Raw genomic sequence first — 16,015 nt, forward strand, 5'->3', positions numbered from 1 at the left:
CGGGAGGGTTCTGGTGCTCACGTGACCGCGGGGCGGGGCCCGGCCGTAGCCGCCGCCATGCGTCGAGCAGGGCAGTTTGGCTGGGTGTTGCTGCTTGCAGTTGGTGTCTGCTGTGTGCACCGGGCGCGGCCCCGAAACGTGCTGCTGTTTCTCGGTAAGTGCGTCCCCGCCGACCCGCCGGCCCCGCCCTCCACGACCGCCAGTTGTCGCCCCCAGAAGCGGCCAGAGCTAACTCTCCGTGCCCTGCAGCCCCCATTGCCTTTCATTCCCCGTCTCCTCTCTTTGCTGGCCCCAGACTCTTCGTGGTCGGCTCCTTGAAGAGGCAGGCAGAGGTGGTCCCTGCCCACTGCGGAGTCTGGAGGGGTCGGTCCCAGCATTCACACCCCACTCCTGCCCCCGCTTCTGACCCTGTACCCCGAACCGTGACCAGAGCAGCCCCACCCACCTCGGGAGGCTGAGCGGCTTTCCAGAGATCGCAGAGGGCATGCCAGAAGAGAGGCTGGTGCCCAAGTCCCCAGAGACCAGCCAGGGTGCCTTGGCACTCTCATTTTCTCCCCAGCTGTGATAACCCCGTTTGCGCTTCCCTTTTCAGACCCGAGAGCACTGTGACTCGGCTCACCTTCTCCTGCCTGAAGGGAGCAGCCCCCCATCCACCCACCCGCCTTCTGCCCTGCAACCCCCAGTCCCAAGTTCCTCTAGAGCTCTGCTGTTCACGAGACTTCCTGCTTGGGTAAGCAGGGCCTAGCTATCACAAGGCAACCTGATTCTTTCCTCTTTTGAGGTTTGGCCCTCTGCCAAGGTCACACTTTCTGATTAATTTTGTGGTCTGGGGCAGGCCCTTCAGCTAATTGTAATTTAAACAGCTGTCTACTGAGGGGCTCCCTTGAACTCTTCCTCTCTCAGGGGCATTAGCAGAGAATCAGAACGTGGACTGCACATGTCTGCTGAGCCCAGGACTGCCCAGTCATGCCTGCCTGGATCTCATGCCCACCTGAGTTTTATGCCTGCTTGGTACCATGCTCACTCAGTTTTCATAGGTGCCTGGTGGCATTCCTGCTCAAGTAACAGGCCTGGTGAATATCATCCCCACCTGGGAATCACACCTGCCTGATATCATGCCAGCCCAGGTGTCATACCCGCCTCAGCATCACTGGCCCAGGTCACTGCAGCAGAACCCACATTCTCTCACTTCCACGCGCTGGGTTCCTTCTGAACCCAGCCCACCGTGTCCTCTGTATCTCCCTCCTTCCTCAGCGGATGACGGAGGCTTTGAGAGTGGTGCCTACAACAACAGTGCCATTACCACCCCTCACCTGGATGCCTTGGCCCGCCAGAGCCTTGTCTTCCGCAATGCCTTCACTTCCGTCAGCAGCTGCTCTCCCAGCCGTGCCAGCCTCCTCACTGGCCTGCCCCAGGTGAGGGCAGCAGGGGGGAGGAGGAGGGAGCACCCCCAAGGCCTTTGCTGCTGTGAACCCCTCCCTGGGGGATGTGCCCACCTTCCTGCCCCCACCCCCAGCCAGATGGTCCAAGTGCAGCCCTGCTCCACCACTCTGTTACTGTGGGCAAATCACTTACCTCTGTATGCTTCAGTCTTTTCATCTGTAAGATGGAGTCATAACAATACCTCACTCCCGAGATTACTGTAGAATTGGCCAAGTTAACACCCTATATATAAAGCTCATAGCAAGGTGCCTGGCAGGTACTTCCCCAGTCCAGTGTTAACTCTTGTCATGATATTGTCCCAGGAGCTTGTGTGACAATAAAAGCTGCCATTTAAAGCACTTATTCTATTTTTATTGTGCTGATATATATAATGTAAGCTTTTCCATTTAAATCATTGACAGTTACAGTTCAGTGGCATTAAGTACATTCACATTGTTGTACAACCATTACCACCATCCAACTCCAGGACTTTTTTTATCACCCCAAATGGAAACTCTGTCCCCATTAAACCCTAACTCCCTGCTCCTGCCGCTGTCCCCAGCCCGTGGCAACCACCATTCAACTTTCTGTCTCTCTGAATTTGGTTACTCTGGTTATATCACATAAGTGGAATCATACAGTATTTGCCTTTTTGTGACTGGCTGGTTTCACTAAGTGTAATATTCCCAAGCTTCATAGGAGTAGCAGCATGTGTCAGTACCTCACAACTTTTCAAGGCTGAATAACGTTCCATCATGTGCATAGAGCATATTTTGTTTCTCTATCCATCGGTTAATGGACACTTGAGTTGCTTCCACCTTTGGCTGTTGGAATGATGGTGCTGTGAACCTGGGTGTATGTGAGTGCTTAGTCTTGTTGTATTATCTCACAGCATTATTTTATGGGGGGCAGGTGTGCTTTGTGCATCCCATTCTGAGAACCTGAGGGTATGAGTAGGAGGCCTACATAAAGAGGAGACTGGCCTGTATACGGAAGCTTCCTGAAAGGTTAATCAGGCAGCCGTAGGCCACACTCATCTCTGCAGGAATAAGGACAGGGCTTTTCTTTCTTACATCTTTTTAGTCTGAGTTTGCAACACATACAGCAATTTTTTTTAGGCTATAAAAAAAGTCAGCTAAGAAAAAGAGGCCTGTTGGTATGATTTTTCACTCTACGATGTGTTCTCTTGATAGAAAAATTGGAAAGTACAGATATACAAAAAGTAGAAAATAAAAGCCACACCTAATTTTGGTATACATTCTCCCAGTCTGTTGTGTTTCCTGCTGTCATCCATGGGAGGTACCTGTGGGCCTGTTGGGCGGGGAGTGAGAGACGGAGAAAATCTCTCTGAGGACGCTAAACCAGAGGCCCACAAAGGGCCACGTTGGTGAGCCTGGGAGAGCAGAAGCACTGGGAGGAGAGGGAGGACCCTGGCTGCCGGGCAGCGCCCTGCATCACAGCATCTCTGCTGGCAGCATCAGAACGGAATGTATGGCCTGCACCAGGATGTCCACCACTTCAACTCCTTCGACCAGGTGCAGAGCCTGCCACTGCTGCTGGGTCGAGCTGGCGTTCGCACAGGTGAGGGGCTTCGTGTGGCCACAGGGGCAGCAGAGCAACCTAACCTCCCTGCCCGAGAGGGGCAAGGCCTTGTCCCGAGCCACCATAGTCACCATGTTGCCTGCTCTGAGCACTCGACCCCAAGGAACCTGGGCCTCCTGGCTGGGCCATGGGCACATGAGAACAAGGGCCCAGCTGCCCTCCTGGAGGCCACAGCAAAACACAGAGCCTGGGGAGCAGAGAAGAGGGCAGAGGGGAGTGGGAGCCCAAAGGGGTTCTGGACAGGCCTATCTCCCCTGCTCCAGGCATCATTGGGAAGAAGCACGTGGGGCCGGAGACGGTGTACCCGTTTGACTTTGCATACACGGAGGAGAATGGCTCTGTCCTCCAGGTGGGGCGGAACATCACTAGAATTAAACTTCTGGTCCGGAAATTCCTGCAGACTCAGGACAACAGGTGCGAGGAGGGCCCCGCCCCCTTACCGCCCTCACACAGCCAGACCTCTGGGCAGTTAATACTGGATGCAGATCCCAGAGTCTTTGGTTGGGATTCTTGGAGTCCCCAGACAGCTGGGGTGTGGGTGGGGGAGAAGGTTCCAGATGCTCAAGTTGATCTGGTCAGAAGAAAAGGGGACATGGGGAAGTTGAGGCATATCACACGGAGGCTTTCAGTTGTAGGAGTAGGCAAAGATGAGAGATGTTTCTTCCGAAAGGATGAGGCTCCCCAGGGTAGAAGTCAAGTGGTGGGTTAACCATCTGACCTTGACCTCAACACTCAAGTGCATTTCTCCACCTGCAGGCCTTTCTTCCTCTATGTTGCTTTCCACGACCCCCACCGCTGTGGACACTCTCAGCCACAGTACGGGGCCTTCTGTGAGAAGTTTGGCAATGGGGAGAGTGGCATGGGGTGGATCCCAGACTGGACCCCCCAGACCTACAACCCTAAGGATGTACAGGTAGGAGGACTCCTTACCACGTTTCCAAGAACTACCCTTCTTTCTCCACCTTGTAAATCTGGGACCTGTGCCCTTCCCATGGGTTTGCAGCCCTGTCCCCAAGTGTTAGAGAAGAGATCCTCGGGCTCAGTGGAGCCAGGTCTCCATCCGTGGGGTGGCAGAGAGAAGTGTAATGACATGGAATGATGTCCCCAGAAGCGTGGGTGTTCCGTGCTAATCCCTTCAGGAAGGAAGATGAATTGGGGCCTTGGGAGGAAGGCTCGTACCTGTATCTCCCACCCCAATTCAAGGGCTGGCCACTCTGCCCCCTCCACCCCTATCTGTTCTAACCTTGACTTTCCATCCACATGCCCCATCTCAGGTGCCTTACTTCGTCCCTGATACCCCAGCTGCCCGAGCTGATTTGGCCGCTCAGTACACCACCATTGGCCGGATGGACCAAGGTGGGTTCAAGAAGCCCAGGCCCCCATCTTGGGCCAGAAGCCAGAAATCACAGTGCTGTGGGGCTGTGTTGCCTCTGGGGTCTCTGGGGGGAGAGTCCTTCCTGTCTCTTCAGCTTCTGGTGGCCCCAAGTGTTTCTTGGCTTGTGGCAGCATCACTGCAGTCTCTGCCTGTGTTGTCACATAACCTGCTCCCCTGTATTTTCTCTTTAGCCTTTGTCTCTTTGTGTAAAGACACTTGTCATTTGATATAAGGACCACCTAGGTATTTCAGGATGATCTCATCTCGAGAGCCTTGACTTAATCGCACCTGCAAAGACTCTCTTTCCAAATAAGGTCATATTCACAGGTTCTGTGTAGACATATCTTTTACGGTTACCACCATTCAACCCAGTCTGGGAGGTTGGTGTCTTTATTGTTTCCCTGTTGGTGCCATTAGTTCATGGGAACTTGGGAAGGGGGCAGGTGTAGAGAGAATCCTGTTTTCTGGCCCCGCCTGAGACCATCCCTATTAGATCTATGGGGAGATTCCAGGAAACACAGAAACCACTGTGTGGCAGGTAGCAGGATTGGCTGGTGTCCCTGGAGGGGCACGCTCAGGAGGAGGCCATGTAAGTCCTGCTCCAGGACAGGGCCCTGGGCAGCGTGCTGGGTGGGAGGCCTTGCTGGTGGGAAGGATGGCTGGGGTGATTGAAGGAAACGATGGTGCAGGGTCCCGCAGCTGGATGAAGAAATGCGTGAGTGCACGCACATTCCCACGACTTCGCATCCGCCTGCGTTGAGCTCTGCTCTCCCCTCCACACCCGGCAGGGATTGGACTCGTGCTCCAGGAGCTGCGTGGAGCGGGCGTCCTGAACGACACCCTGGTGATCTTCACATCTGACAATGGGATCCCCTTCCCCAGTGGCAGGACCAATCTCTACTGGCCGGGAATTGCTGAGCCCATGCTAGTGTCATCCCCAGAGCACCCAAACCGCTGGGGCCAGGTCAGCGAGGCCTACGTGAGCCTCCTAGGTATGACTCTGCATCCCATGCATGCAGCAGGGGTCGGGGGGAGTGGGCAGGAGGAGGTGAACATTTAGTGGGACCACCACATCCAGACGTTGCTCCTCACCCACTGCCTTATGTGGTTGCCACACCACCTCAGTGGGGAAGGGATGGTCACCCCATTCTACAGATGCAAAAGTGAAGCTCAGAGATGTAAAGTAAGGAGGCTAAGGTCACACAGCTTGTAAGCACCAAGTTTCGATTCTGGTGTGGGTCTCACTGCTTTTAAGCCGGTCATTCTTCTGCGGGCCCACTGGTGAGCATCAGTCACCTGGAGCACTTGCTAATGTCCAGACACCCCACCCCAGAGTGTCTGATGCAGTAGGTCTGGGGTGGTGCCCAAGAATCTGTATATCTGACAAGTTCCCAGGTGATACTGATGCCCCTTGACCCCACTTTGAGGGGTCAGGGCAACAGCATGCCTGGGCCCCTGTGGCTTGGGGCTCACATCTCCCTTTGGCCTCAAGGTCAGGGATTGTTGTGGCCACAGCACAAAACATGACTAGGTCCTTACATGGAGGCTTCCTCTTTGGTCCAAAGGGTTTTAAAGGGTCCTGGATATCACGTAGTTGGGGCCTCTTGTTATGCCATTGAAGGCGTGATGGCCCAGAGGGTGATGCAGCAGTCATGGGTGACCCATAGCAGCTTCTCCCTGTGGGTGATTTGATGTGCGAGGTAGCCCACCAGCTTCCAGAGTGGCTTGGATTCAGCCCTTCCACGGGGGTGGACCTGGTGTTCTGGAGGGCCTGCCCCACTGAGATGCCATCTCCTTTCCAGATCTCACGCCCACCATCTTGGATTGGTTCTCCATCCCCTACCCCAGCTATACCATCTTTGGCTCGAAGACTGTCCAGCTCACTGGGCGGTCCCTCCTCCCAGTGCTGGAGGTGGAGCCCCTCTGGACCATGGTCTTTGGCAGCCAGAGCCACCATGAGGTCACCATGTCCTACCCCATGCGCTCTGTGCACCACCAGAACTTCCACCTTGTACACAACCTCCACTTCAAGATGCCCTTTCCCATTGACCAGGACTTCTACGTCTCGCCGACCTTCCAGGACCTCCTGAATCGCACCACAGCCGGTCAGCCCACGGGCTGGTACAAGGACCTGCATCACTACTACTACCGGGAGCGCTGGGAGCTCTATGACAGGAGCCACGACCCCCATGAAACCCAGAACCTGGCTGCCGACTCCCGCTACGCCCAGGTTCTGGAACTGCTTCAGGCCGAACTGGTCAAGTGGCAGTGGGAGACCCATGACCCCTGGGTGTGTGCTCCCGATGGGGTGCTGGAGGAGAAGCTCCTTCCCCAGTGCCGGCCCCTCCACAATGAACTGTGAGGGCCTTCCCGCCCCCACAGTGGGGGACCTGCTGTGCTGTGTCTGAGCTGTGTCCCGGCACAGGAATTCCTGGGGGTACCCAGGATGGTGCAGGATCCCCAACCTGTGACAAGGTGAGGGTGGTCTGGGGACCTGCAGGAAGAAGGGGCTGGGACATGGGGCTTCAGTCCCTCTTGGGTCTCTGATTTTTGTGCCCTTCACCTGAGAGGAGATGGGCTTCCGTGTGCCATGAGGGTGGCGGGTGGGTGCAAACTGCATTCAGTGTGGGGACAGCGTCTGTCAGTCGTGATCTGGAGGGAGCCTTTGAAGGAACCTTGGGCTTGTTTTCTTTCTTTGCTTTGCCCACAGTCAGGCTTCCAGCCCTGGGCTGGGTTTCCATGAGGCCACTCATTCTTGGCAGGCACCCTGAGTGATGAGTTTCCTCCTGGGGTGTGTATGGGCAGAGTTTGCCCTTCTATTTGAGAGTGTCCAAGGATGAAGATGCCACTGCTGAAGGCGTGAAACTGCCCCATCCTCTGGTTGGGTGAATTCTGTTTGGATGAGTCTGTAGCACAGACGGTACTCATGGAATGCTCCAGACCTGCCCTGCTTCCACCCTCCTGGGAAAACCCAGAAAGGGGGCATTCTCCCTCAGGTGGATGGGCTCCCATCACCCTTCCCATCAACTCCATCCTGAGGGACATGGCGGTGGGGGAGCCACAGGCCAGAACATTGTAAAAGCTTTTTATTTTAGTAAATATACCGAAGTTCATTTTCTGAACTTGTTTATGACACAGGGGCCATCAGCAAGGCCTCTACTCTGTCCACACGACCTTCTTCTGTTCATCCGCGATGGCCAGTCGGACACAGCCGAGCAGGGCGTCCAGGTCGCTCCAGCTCTCAGGGGCCAGGCTGCTGTACAGACAAGGCACTTTATCCAGCTCACCCTCCTCCTGTCTAGCAGCCTCCAGGAGCTGGTCCTCTGCGGTGTTGAGCCGCTGCAAAGCTTTCCTGCCAGAGCCAGGGATGAGAGGGTGGCTTAAGGAGAGCCTTGCACCAGCCTCCCAGCACAGAACCCCAGAAATCAGCCACCAGCCTGGACCAGTGATGTAACAGCTGCCCAGATGCCCCTCGTCATGGATGGCCTGCTTCAAGGGGACCCAGTGCCTCATGAAGAAGATGTGACTGGGGCCCTAGATGATGTTGCACTAATGGGGAGGGGGGTCTAGTTTACAACTTAAGTTCTCAGATTATAAAGAGGGCAGCAGGACATCTGAGTTTGTCCCAGCCATGGACCAAGTAGTGTTTTCCAGACTGTCCTCACCTTACATGGATGGATTGTTAACTGTACCCCAGGAAATGTGTGGCCTTAGCCAAGGTCAGTCAGATTGTAGGGTCTCACCTTACTGTCCTCTGGGTTGCACCCCAGGGGTGGGCTGCAGAACCTTTGTCCTGGATGTTTTAGGGGAACTACCCTGTGACACTTCCAGGGCTGACCTGGGGCAAGATCTTGGAAACCCCATCACGGGCTCTGGACGTACTTGCCGTGGGCCTTACGGATAGTTCTGGTGCCCATTCAGACCTCACCACCGGCCCCCAGGGGTGCACCTACTTGAATTTCTTTGCCACCTTCTCATTGATGGAGACGTGGATAATGATGGGAAAGATCTCCATCCTGTGCAGGACGCAGACGCTGTCCAGCTGAATGTCCAGGAGTGCATGGGTGTTCTGGGGGGAGGGGGAATAGAAGTGAGCCTCAGCCTCAGAGAAAGCGAGGGGAGCCCACACCCGGGAGTGACACCGAGAGAAGGGTACAGGTGGGACTGAAGTTTGTAAAGGAGATGGAGAAAATTCGGGAATGCCCTTTTGTATACGAGGGTGCTTGCTATACAGTTTTAAAAGTTTCCACCCATTTGATTTTTCATCTGGGAAATCTAGAAATCAGGCCATCGGGATTGAGGGAGACCTTGCGTGGAGCTCAAACCCTAGGAGTCGGATGGCTCCATCAAGGTCTGGGGGTTGCGAAGGTTGGGGAGCAGTTGTGCCTCTGGCTCACAGCTGTTCCTGGCTGCTTTGTATCAACATGAAACTTTACAGTGAGCTTCTTTTCATATGTTTGAGCCTTAAAACATGGAGTGTTATCTCCATTTTATTCATGTAACAAATGTTTACTAAACATTTCCTGCATTGAGGAAACAGGCTCAGAGAAGTTGCGTCTCGCCAAGGTCACACAGATGCCAAATGGCAGAAACGGGGTTTGGTCTTTCCACGATGGAGCCAGAGATAAGCTGAGCACCAACCTGGGGTGTCCGGGGGGCGGGGGTGGGGGTGGTGCTGGAGGCCGGCCCTTCCTGCCTTCTCCCGCTGCCCTCCTCTGGAGATGGAGTTCCTTGCAGCCGCCACCCCACCTCTTACCTTTCCCATGAGGGACTCGACTGCTTTGCGGGTGACACAGTAGCGGCCACCGGATGCCTCCCTCTCCTGGATGATGTCCCCTCTCTGGCTGGAAGCGTCATACTCCTCTTGGTTCAGGTATGCTGAAGGTGACAGTGGTGGGGATGTCACACAGCCTGCTGCTCCCTCAGGAGCCCATACTGAACACCCATGGGTCCACTCCCACAGACCCCTGCCAGCTCTGGGGGAAGCTCTTCCTAGGGCACCCTCTTCATAAACCTGACGCTGCTCTTCCTGCTTGGAGGAGTCCATGCCCTGCATTCACCCTAAACCATCAGACACAGCAGGTGCCCAGTCAATGCCAGGATGTGGGTGGATGGATGGAAGGTTGGGTAGAAGGAACGATGGACAGATGTAGATAAACCCTTTTCCCATCACTTCCCAAGCTCCAAACTTACATATGCAACTTCATACAGCCAGATATCCCTTAAATCAGTGATTCTCAATCAGGGGCAATTTTACCCCCAAGGGACGCTGGGCAATGTCTGGAGACATGTCTGACTGTCACAGCTGTTGAGGAGGGGGTGCTCCTGGCTTCTAGTGGGTTGAGGCCCAGGTGTGTTACTCATTATCTGCGATGCACAGGACAGCCTGCAGCAGAGAATGACCCAGCCCTAAGTGTGTCCAGGCCGAGAACTCCTGCCCTGTATAAATATGTGGAAGCACACCCTGACTTTTCCCTTCTTCCTGAAGAGCAGCCACTCTCCCAAGTGAGAACTGCACGTGCCCTCCTGCTAGCCTCCGCCCTCAAAAGCACCACCAGATCCTGCAGGCAGCTTGCAGACAGCACTCAGGACTGCCTTCTCCCTCCTGTGGCTTTGCTGTGCCACCTCTGGCCCGGTCCCTAGCCAAGCCCTTTCCCAACCTGTCTTCTAGTCTGCTTTCAGAGTGGGTGTTTAAAGATCAGGCCTGATCATGTCCCCTTGCCCACCACATAACACGGCAGATCCAGGCACCTGCCACCTCCCATGGTGCCGTCTGTGCCTCGGTGCCTTTGCACATTCTGCTTCTTCAGCCTGGACTGCCTTGTTCTGCTCACAAATTCCGCCTGTCCATCAGACTGCAGCCCCACCCCCACCCATCTCCGACGAATCGCTCTCTGGGCCACTTGTGGGGCTTAGATGGGTCAGCCTGCTGTGTCTTTAGGTGTCTGTCTGCAGAGGAGCAGAGTAGACCCCGAGGGCCTCTTGGACTCTCTATCTCTAGCCCCCTGCACAGAGCCTGGCACGCAGCAGGTGCTCACTGGAGGAGCTGCATGGACTACACTTGCTTCCATCTGTCTCCTCTGTGAACTCCAGGGGAAAAGGACAGGGCCCTATTCACCCTCAGGTTGTAGCCTGACTCTCTGGGGCAGCCACCAACCAGTCATGGGTGGATGGAAGAAAGTGCCAAGGAGCTAACTCCTACTCTCCAATCAGCTGAGCCACCTTTCCTGCTGAGCAGGGCCACTGGGACCCAGGATTCCCACTGGCCAGTCCATCTCCGTGGCTCTACACTGAGTGGCTTTGGGCAGGTGGATGGAGCCCTTTGGTTGTATGACTCCAGTTAGGTACAAACCTATCTGCCAGCAGAGCTGCACTGGGTGGAATAACATCTCCCACAGAACCATGTTCATCTGAAACCTCAGAATGTGACCTTATTTGAAAATAAGGTCTTTGCAGATGTGATTATTTAAGAGGAGGTTGCACTGGAGTAGGGTGGCTCTAAACCCCATGACTGGCTCCTTGTAAGAAAGTAATGTGAAGCCGGACACAGATGAGGAAGCAGAGATCAGAGCGATGCAGTCACAAGCCACCAGCAGCCACCAGAGCAGGAAGAGGTAGGAAGGACTCCCCCTGGAGCCTTTGGAGGAAGTGCAGCCTGTGGAGACATCTTGACTTCAGACTTCTGGCCTTCAGAACTGTGAGAGACGACATCTCTGCTGTTTTAAGCCCTCCCAGTTTGTGGTGCTTTGTTTCGGCAGCCCTAGGACACTCCTCTGGCCATGTCTCCCTCCTGAAAGCAGATATGGCGTTCTGCCAAGGCCTCGCCTCACCACCTGACAGGTGGGACTCCCAGGTGAGAGTGTACCTGCTGGGCATTTCTTAAACCCTTGGAGGAGGCACAGCTTCTCAATCACGATCTTCCCAACCATCCTGGGCACGAAGAGCACGGGCCGGGGCCGGCTGGGCCTGTGGGGGTGCACCAGGGTGTAGGGCACCAGGGTGAAGCAGCTCTCGGCCCAGAAGCACACGGCAGAGGGGTCTGTGGGAGGAAGGAGCCGTGAGTGGGCCGGGCACCAGGCTGCAGCAGCCACCCACCCCCAGGAGGGCCTGTGTCTGTTCCACTTGCTGCTGCAGCCCCAGCACCTGCAGTAACACGGGGCACCATGCACTTCACACCCTCCCTGGCTGTCACCTTTGTACCTATTGATTGGATGCCCTGTGCGTCTCTAGGGTCAGCTTCACAGGCTGCAGTTTAAACCCTTTTCTTTGTTTGGCTCACAGAGAGGATAGAAAAACCACATTCATCCTTCCAAAAGATCTGGAAGCTTCCTGTGTCTTCTCCCTCAGCCTCATCCTCAAGGGACACATGATCCCAGTCCTTCCTTCCCTCCCTGGTACCTGATCTCCTCTCCTGGTCATTTAGATTATATTACGCACTCAAAACACTTTTCAGGAAGAAAATACAATGATTCACCTTTCTCTAAATTCACTTCTGTTCATCTCATTGCAGTTTTACCTGCTCAGGGGTCTGTGCTGTGCTGGTCTCTGTCACAGCCTCATGCCCACACCGGTCACTCAGCAGCCATCTAGGGTCCACTGGTTTGTGCAGTGTTGGGCATTTGGGGAGTGCTCAGGCTTTACTATTCTAAAAGGACTGCTGTCCAGATGACTGTACTAGTGGCCTCAGACTGTCTTATTGGAGCAGGTTACAGAAGTAGGAGTGTCAGTTAAAGGATATTAAAGGTGTGTAGCTCAACTGCTCTCCAGAAGGACACATGGACACCGATTATGATTGTGAAGACAGATTCTGGCCTAGATGAGTAGCATCATCCTGACCAAGCTGACCAACCACAGCAGCCCCTGAAGACCCTCCACGAGCTCCACCTGCCTCACCTTCTACCCTGTTTGGGTCCGACTGGCTCCCATCAAAGGATGACCACAGAGGGCTGGCCTTGGTTCTGTCCATACTGATGATGCGGACCAACTTCTGGGCTCCCCCAGAAGGCTGCTGGACAAGGGAGAAGGGGCGTCCCACAGGGCTGGGGTCCTGGCATCCCCCCCAACTGGCAAATCCAGGGTGGTCCCTGGACCCCCAGGCTGTGCCCACTGGACAGCTAGGAGGCCCAGGCCCCATGCCAAGTGGGTGGGAGATGAAGAGCAGCAGCAGAGGGTCCTCAGGCTGAGCCCCCCAGCCCCCGTCCTGAGCAGGGCATCCGTAGGGAGGGCGGGCTGTGGGAAGCAGGAAGGAAGAGTAGGGGCTTCCCCATCCTAGCCCTGGCATGATCCAGGGGGCTGCCCTAGCGCCTTGCTCAGGGACAGCTGAGAACCCAATGGTGCCCGGCCTTAGTGGAGAATAAGGATGGGGTGCAGATGGTGAGCAAATGGCATGAACTGGGAGCGAGATGGAGGGAGCATATGTGACATCTGCACAAAGGAGAGGAGCTTGCAGGCTGGGTGGCATGCAGACCCAGGTGAAGGTTTGGAGGGCCCAGGGGGAGAGACATGCCGGGTCACTCCCCTCAGGTCAGCAGCCTACACTCTCCACGTGGGACCCTCAACCAGTGCCCACCCGTCTTCCAGCCTGTCCCAGGTGGGGCTGGGACCCTCTGGGTAGAAGGAGGGGTTGATTGGGCCCCTCCCTCCAGGTGATGTGAGCCGGCAGAGGAGGAAGGCCAGGGGAGAGAGGCAGAGCCACTGGAGCAGGACCCGCATCTAGGACCTGGGCTGATCGGGCAAGCTCGCCGCCTCACCTTGCGGGCCGTGGTGCTCTGATGGGCCATGTTCTGGAGGAGGGTGATGAGCAGCTGCTGAGCCCTGCGCAAAGGAAGACGGCCTCACCCAGCTGCAGGGGGGCTGCGCAGGAGAGGTGGGCCCCCTGCCCCCGCCGCGGTTCTCCACACCAGCAGCCACCCTCGTCCACTGGGGCTTTTAAAAACCTGCAGAGCCTCAGCCCACCCCTGGAGGTGCTAACTGTATTGTCCCGAGGTGGGATCCAGGAAACACAGTGTGAGTGGGGTCCAGGCCACCGCTCCAGAACCTCGCTACTCCCACCGTGGCCTGAGGACGTCATCCTGGCATCACCCAGAGAGGGGGTTGGAAATGCAGAGTCTGAGGCCTTTCCCTGCACCTGCTGAGTCTGATCTCCAGATGACAGAATTTGCAATGAGGCTTGACAGGAGCCGGACAAGACACCATGCTTTGTGCCCTATGGTTGATCTAGAACATGGTTCTGAACAGGGGTGCTGTTACTCCCAGGGAGGGTGATTGGCTGTTCCATTTGACCCAGGACTGAGGGGTTCCTTTGCTAAAACCAAGACAGTCCTGGACACACCAGCATGATGGGTCACCTATCCCCAGGGGACACTGGCAATGTCTGGAGAGATTTTTGGTTGTCACAACTAGGGGGGCAGGGGCACTACTGGCATCCAGTGGGTGGAGGCCGAGATACTGCTCAGTATTCTACAGTGCCCAGGCTGGCCCCCCATGACAAGCAGTGAGCCAGCCCCAATGTCAATAGTGCTGAGGGTGAGAAACTGGTCCCAAATACTCTAGAATGCTCTAGGACTGAGGTCCATCCCTTTTCACAAAGAAAGCCCACCCAAGCAGTGAACTTGGTGGGTAGCACGTTGGGGATTCCACTTCTTTGAGGCGCCCCACCCTGTATCCCTGGGCAGCGGAGGGAGCCTCAGGAAGGTTGTTTCTCCTGGGCAGAAGGGGACCTCCCCATTAAGCAAGGCCAGGCAATGTCCCCTCGGGCAGCTCCCCAGGCCCTCTCTAGGATGTGGGAGACCACAACGGCTGCTCACCGTGCATAGTTGGGGATGGTGCCTTGTTCGGTGCCCTTGGTGCTGTAGGGGCCAACGCGATGGGCGTGCCAGCAGCTGCCACCCTGGAACAGGGTGTCTGTGACGTGCAGGATATCGTTGCAGTACACCTGCAGCTCTCCCTCCACCCTCCTTTCCAGGGCCAGGTTGACCCGGATGTAGAAGGAGTCCCCTGATGTGGCCACTTTAGCCTCTAGGTCCTGTACCAGCTTCTTATAACCTGATCAAAGAGGACATGAGGACAGGTAAGTCCAGGGCTGTGATCCCCCACGAGAACAGTTCTGCCTTAGGGGTCTCTGCAGACTTGGGGTGCAGCCTGGCTCTGCAGTGGGCTGGGAGCATTGTCATTGGTGGCCTCTGGGGGAGGAGAAAAGGGTGGGGGAGTGTGTACCCTCCATGTTGACCTTCACGGACAGACAGCAGAAGCCGTTCACCCTCCTGAGAAGTCTGATGGCCTGCTCCAGCGTCATGCCCTCCAGGACAGCCTTGGACAAGGGCTCCTTTGCCTCGTAATCCACCTGAGGGCAAATCATGAGGGTCATCTCTGTTGAACAGGGTTCTGCAGCTGTGGTCTGAGTGCAGGTGTGTGCCCTGCAGGAGACCCACTCCTTCCCAGACACCCACCCACACCCATCAGGGCCCTGTATCGGGACACCTTGTGCAGTACCTCCAGGCTACACAAGTTCCTGCCCCAGATCCTGTATTGAGATTGCCGCTAGGCACTGTTTCCGCTCTCCAACATGCTCCATTCTAGAGCATTCTGGAGCAGAGTCCTCAGCTTGGGACTATTGACATTTGGGGCCATCCTGGGCCTTGCAGGATGTTTTGTAGCATCTCTGGCTTCTACTCACCAGATGCCAGGGCACCCCTCCCCCAGTGTGAAATCCACAGGGCTCTCATCCATTCATTATTCCCGGTTGTTTTGGTTTAGGAGAGTAGATATTTTTATAATGAAAAAAAAAAAAAGAGATACGTTTTTTAATGTTGTTAGAACTGAATTGGCCCCATTTGAATATCAGGACTATCTCATAAAGGGGATCTGTTGCTTTAACCACAATGTGAGCTGATAATTGAGAATCTCACGACGACTGTTAGAAGTGTGATGAAGGGCTTTCGTTAGGTGGGCTGATGCTTACGTCAGGAGCTCTGTGTGTGATCATTTGAGACACATGAGAACTCAGCTCAGCACACAGAGAAGTCATGGGGTCCTCAGGAATCCTGGCTCAGAGTGCGGCCCCTCCCTCCCCTTCTCAGCACTCACCTTCACACCCTACACCCCCCTACTCTGGGAGGAATGGGTGACACCTGTTTTGGGAATTTCTTGCTCTTCTTAAAGGGCCTAATGTTTAATAATTCTGCTTTTAGACTGCATCAAAGTCACCTCTCTGCCCACTTAATAATAATTAGGTTGTAAATTTACGTCTTTTGCAGTTTAATGAATATTTTACAGTAAAAAAAGAAATTTTAATGCCCCCAATGGTTAAAATGGTGAACTTTATTATGTGTGTTTTCACACAAAGTGAAAAATAAGATCATTACAGTTAAAAAAAAAAGCCCACATCAGAATCTTATGTAGCCTTTATCAGAAGATCCCTGGGTCAAGACTGCTGCATGCCCAAAGCCCTCTCAGCTGATGCATAGTCCAGACTACAAGAGCTTGCGGGCTCACCCTCCAGAGTTCAAGGATGTCAGGGTGGAGAAGGATGCAGGGTTTTGATGAGTCACCAGGACTCTCCTCTGACAGCATGATGCTCTGCTTTACACCAGCCCAAGAAGGAGAATCTGTGGCTGC

At 55.0% G+C, this 16,015-nt stretch overlaps 2 protein-coding genes across 18 annotated transcripts in view; one reads left to right on the forward strand and one right to left on the reverse strand.

The window, feature by feature from the left end:
• Window positions 1-44: 44 nt before the first annotated feature.
• SGSH (N-sulfoglucosamine sulfohydrolase) lies at window positions 45-7,512 on the forward strand. 3 transcript variants are annotated; one of them, XM_057715945.1, is made up of 9 exons: window positions 48-154; window positions 593-730; window positions 1,255-1,415; window positions 2,898-3,003; window positions 3,288-3,438; window positions 3,781-3,937; window positions 4,299-4,380; window positions 5,188-5,391; window positions 6,202-7,512. In XM_057715945.1, the coding sequence occupies exons 4-9, from the start codon at window positions 2,910-2,912 to the stop codon at window positions 6,759-6,761; spliced, it is 1,248 nt and encodes a 415-aa protein (XP_057571928.1). In that variant the 5' UTR covers window positions 48-154; window positions 593-730; window positions 1,255-1,415; window positions 2,898-2,909; the 3' UTR covers window positions 6,762-7,512. The 3 variants fall into 3 exon arrangements, with proteins under 3 accessions (XP_057571927.1, XP_057571929.1, XP_057571928.1); XM_057715944.1 differs by lacking the exon at window positions 593-730 and having other exon boundaries at window positions 45-154; XM_057715946.1 differs by lacking the exon at window positions 593-730 and having other exon boundaries at window positions 46-154; window positions 6,453-6,711.
• Window positions 7,471-16,015, reverse strand: part of CARD14 (caspase recruitment domain family member 14) — a 28,820-nt gene continuing 20,275 nt past the window's right edge. For 13 of the 15 annotated variants that reach the window (XM_057715943.1, XM_057715934.1, XM_057715930.1 and 10 more), the window contains 8 exons: window positions 14,615-14,741; window positions 14,206-14,443; window positions 13,150-13,213; window positions 12,293-12,407; window positions 11,265-11,438; window positions 9,156-9,277; window positions 8,353-8,468; window positions 7,471-7,751 (listed from right to left, as the gene is read on the reverse strand). In XM_057715943.1, the coding sequence (XP_057571926.1) occupies window positions 7,556-7,751; window positions 8,353-8,468; window positions 9,156-9,277; window positions 11,265-11,438; window positions 12,293-12,407; window positions 13,150-13,213; window positions 14,206-14,443; window positions 14,615-14,741 (1,152 nt within the window). In that variant the 3' untranslated portion in view covers window positions 7,471-7,555. The remainder of the gene's footprint in view (window positions 7,752-8,352; window positions 8,469-9,155; window positions 9,278-11,264; window positions 11,439-12,292; window positions 12,408-13,149; window positions 13,214-14,205; window positions 14,444-14,614; window positions 14,742-16,015) is intronic. The other 2 variants (XM_057715939.1, XM_057715935.1) reach the window with 1 other exon arrangement.

The sequence above is a fragment of the Hippopotamus amphibius genome, chromosome 17, assembly GCF_030028045.1.
Source record: "Hippopotamus amphibius kiboko isolate mHipAmp2 chromosome 17, mHipAmp2.hap2, whole genome shotgun sequence".
Classification (NCBI taxonomy): domain Eukaryota; kingdom Metazoa; phylum Chordata; class Mammalia; order Artiodactyla; family Hippopotamidae; genus Hippopotamus; species Hippopotamus amphibius.

Coding starts and splice junctions, on each gene's coding strand:
- SGSH (XM_057715944.1), top strand. CDS start 58: ATGCGTCGAGCAGGGCAGTTTGGCTGGGTGTTGCTGCTTGCAGTTGGT. Junction 3,439..3,780: donor CTGCAGACTCAGGACAACAG/GTGCGAGGAGGG, acceptor CTCCACCTGCAG/GCCTTTCTTCCTCTATGTTG. Junction 3,938..4,298: donor ACAACCCTAAGGATGTACAG/GTAGGAGGACTC, acceptor GCCCCATCTCAG/GTGCCTTACTTCGTCCCTGA.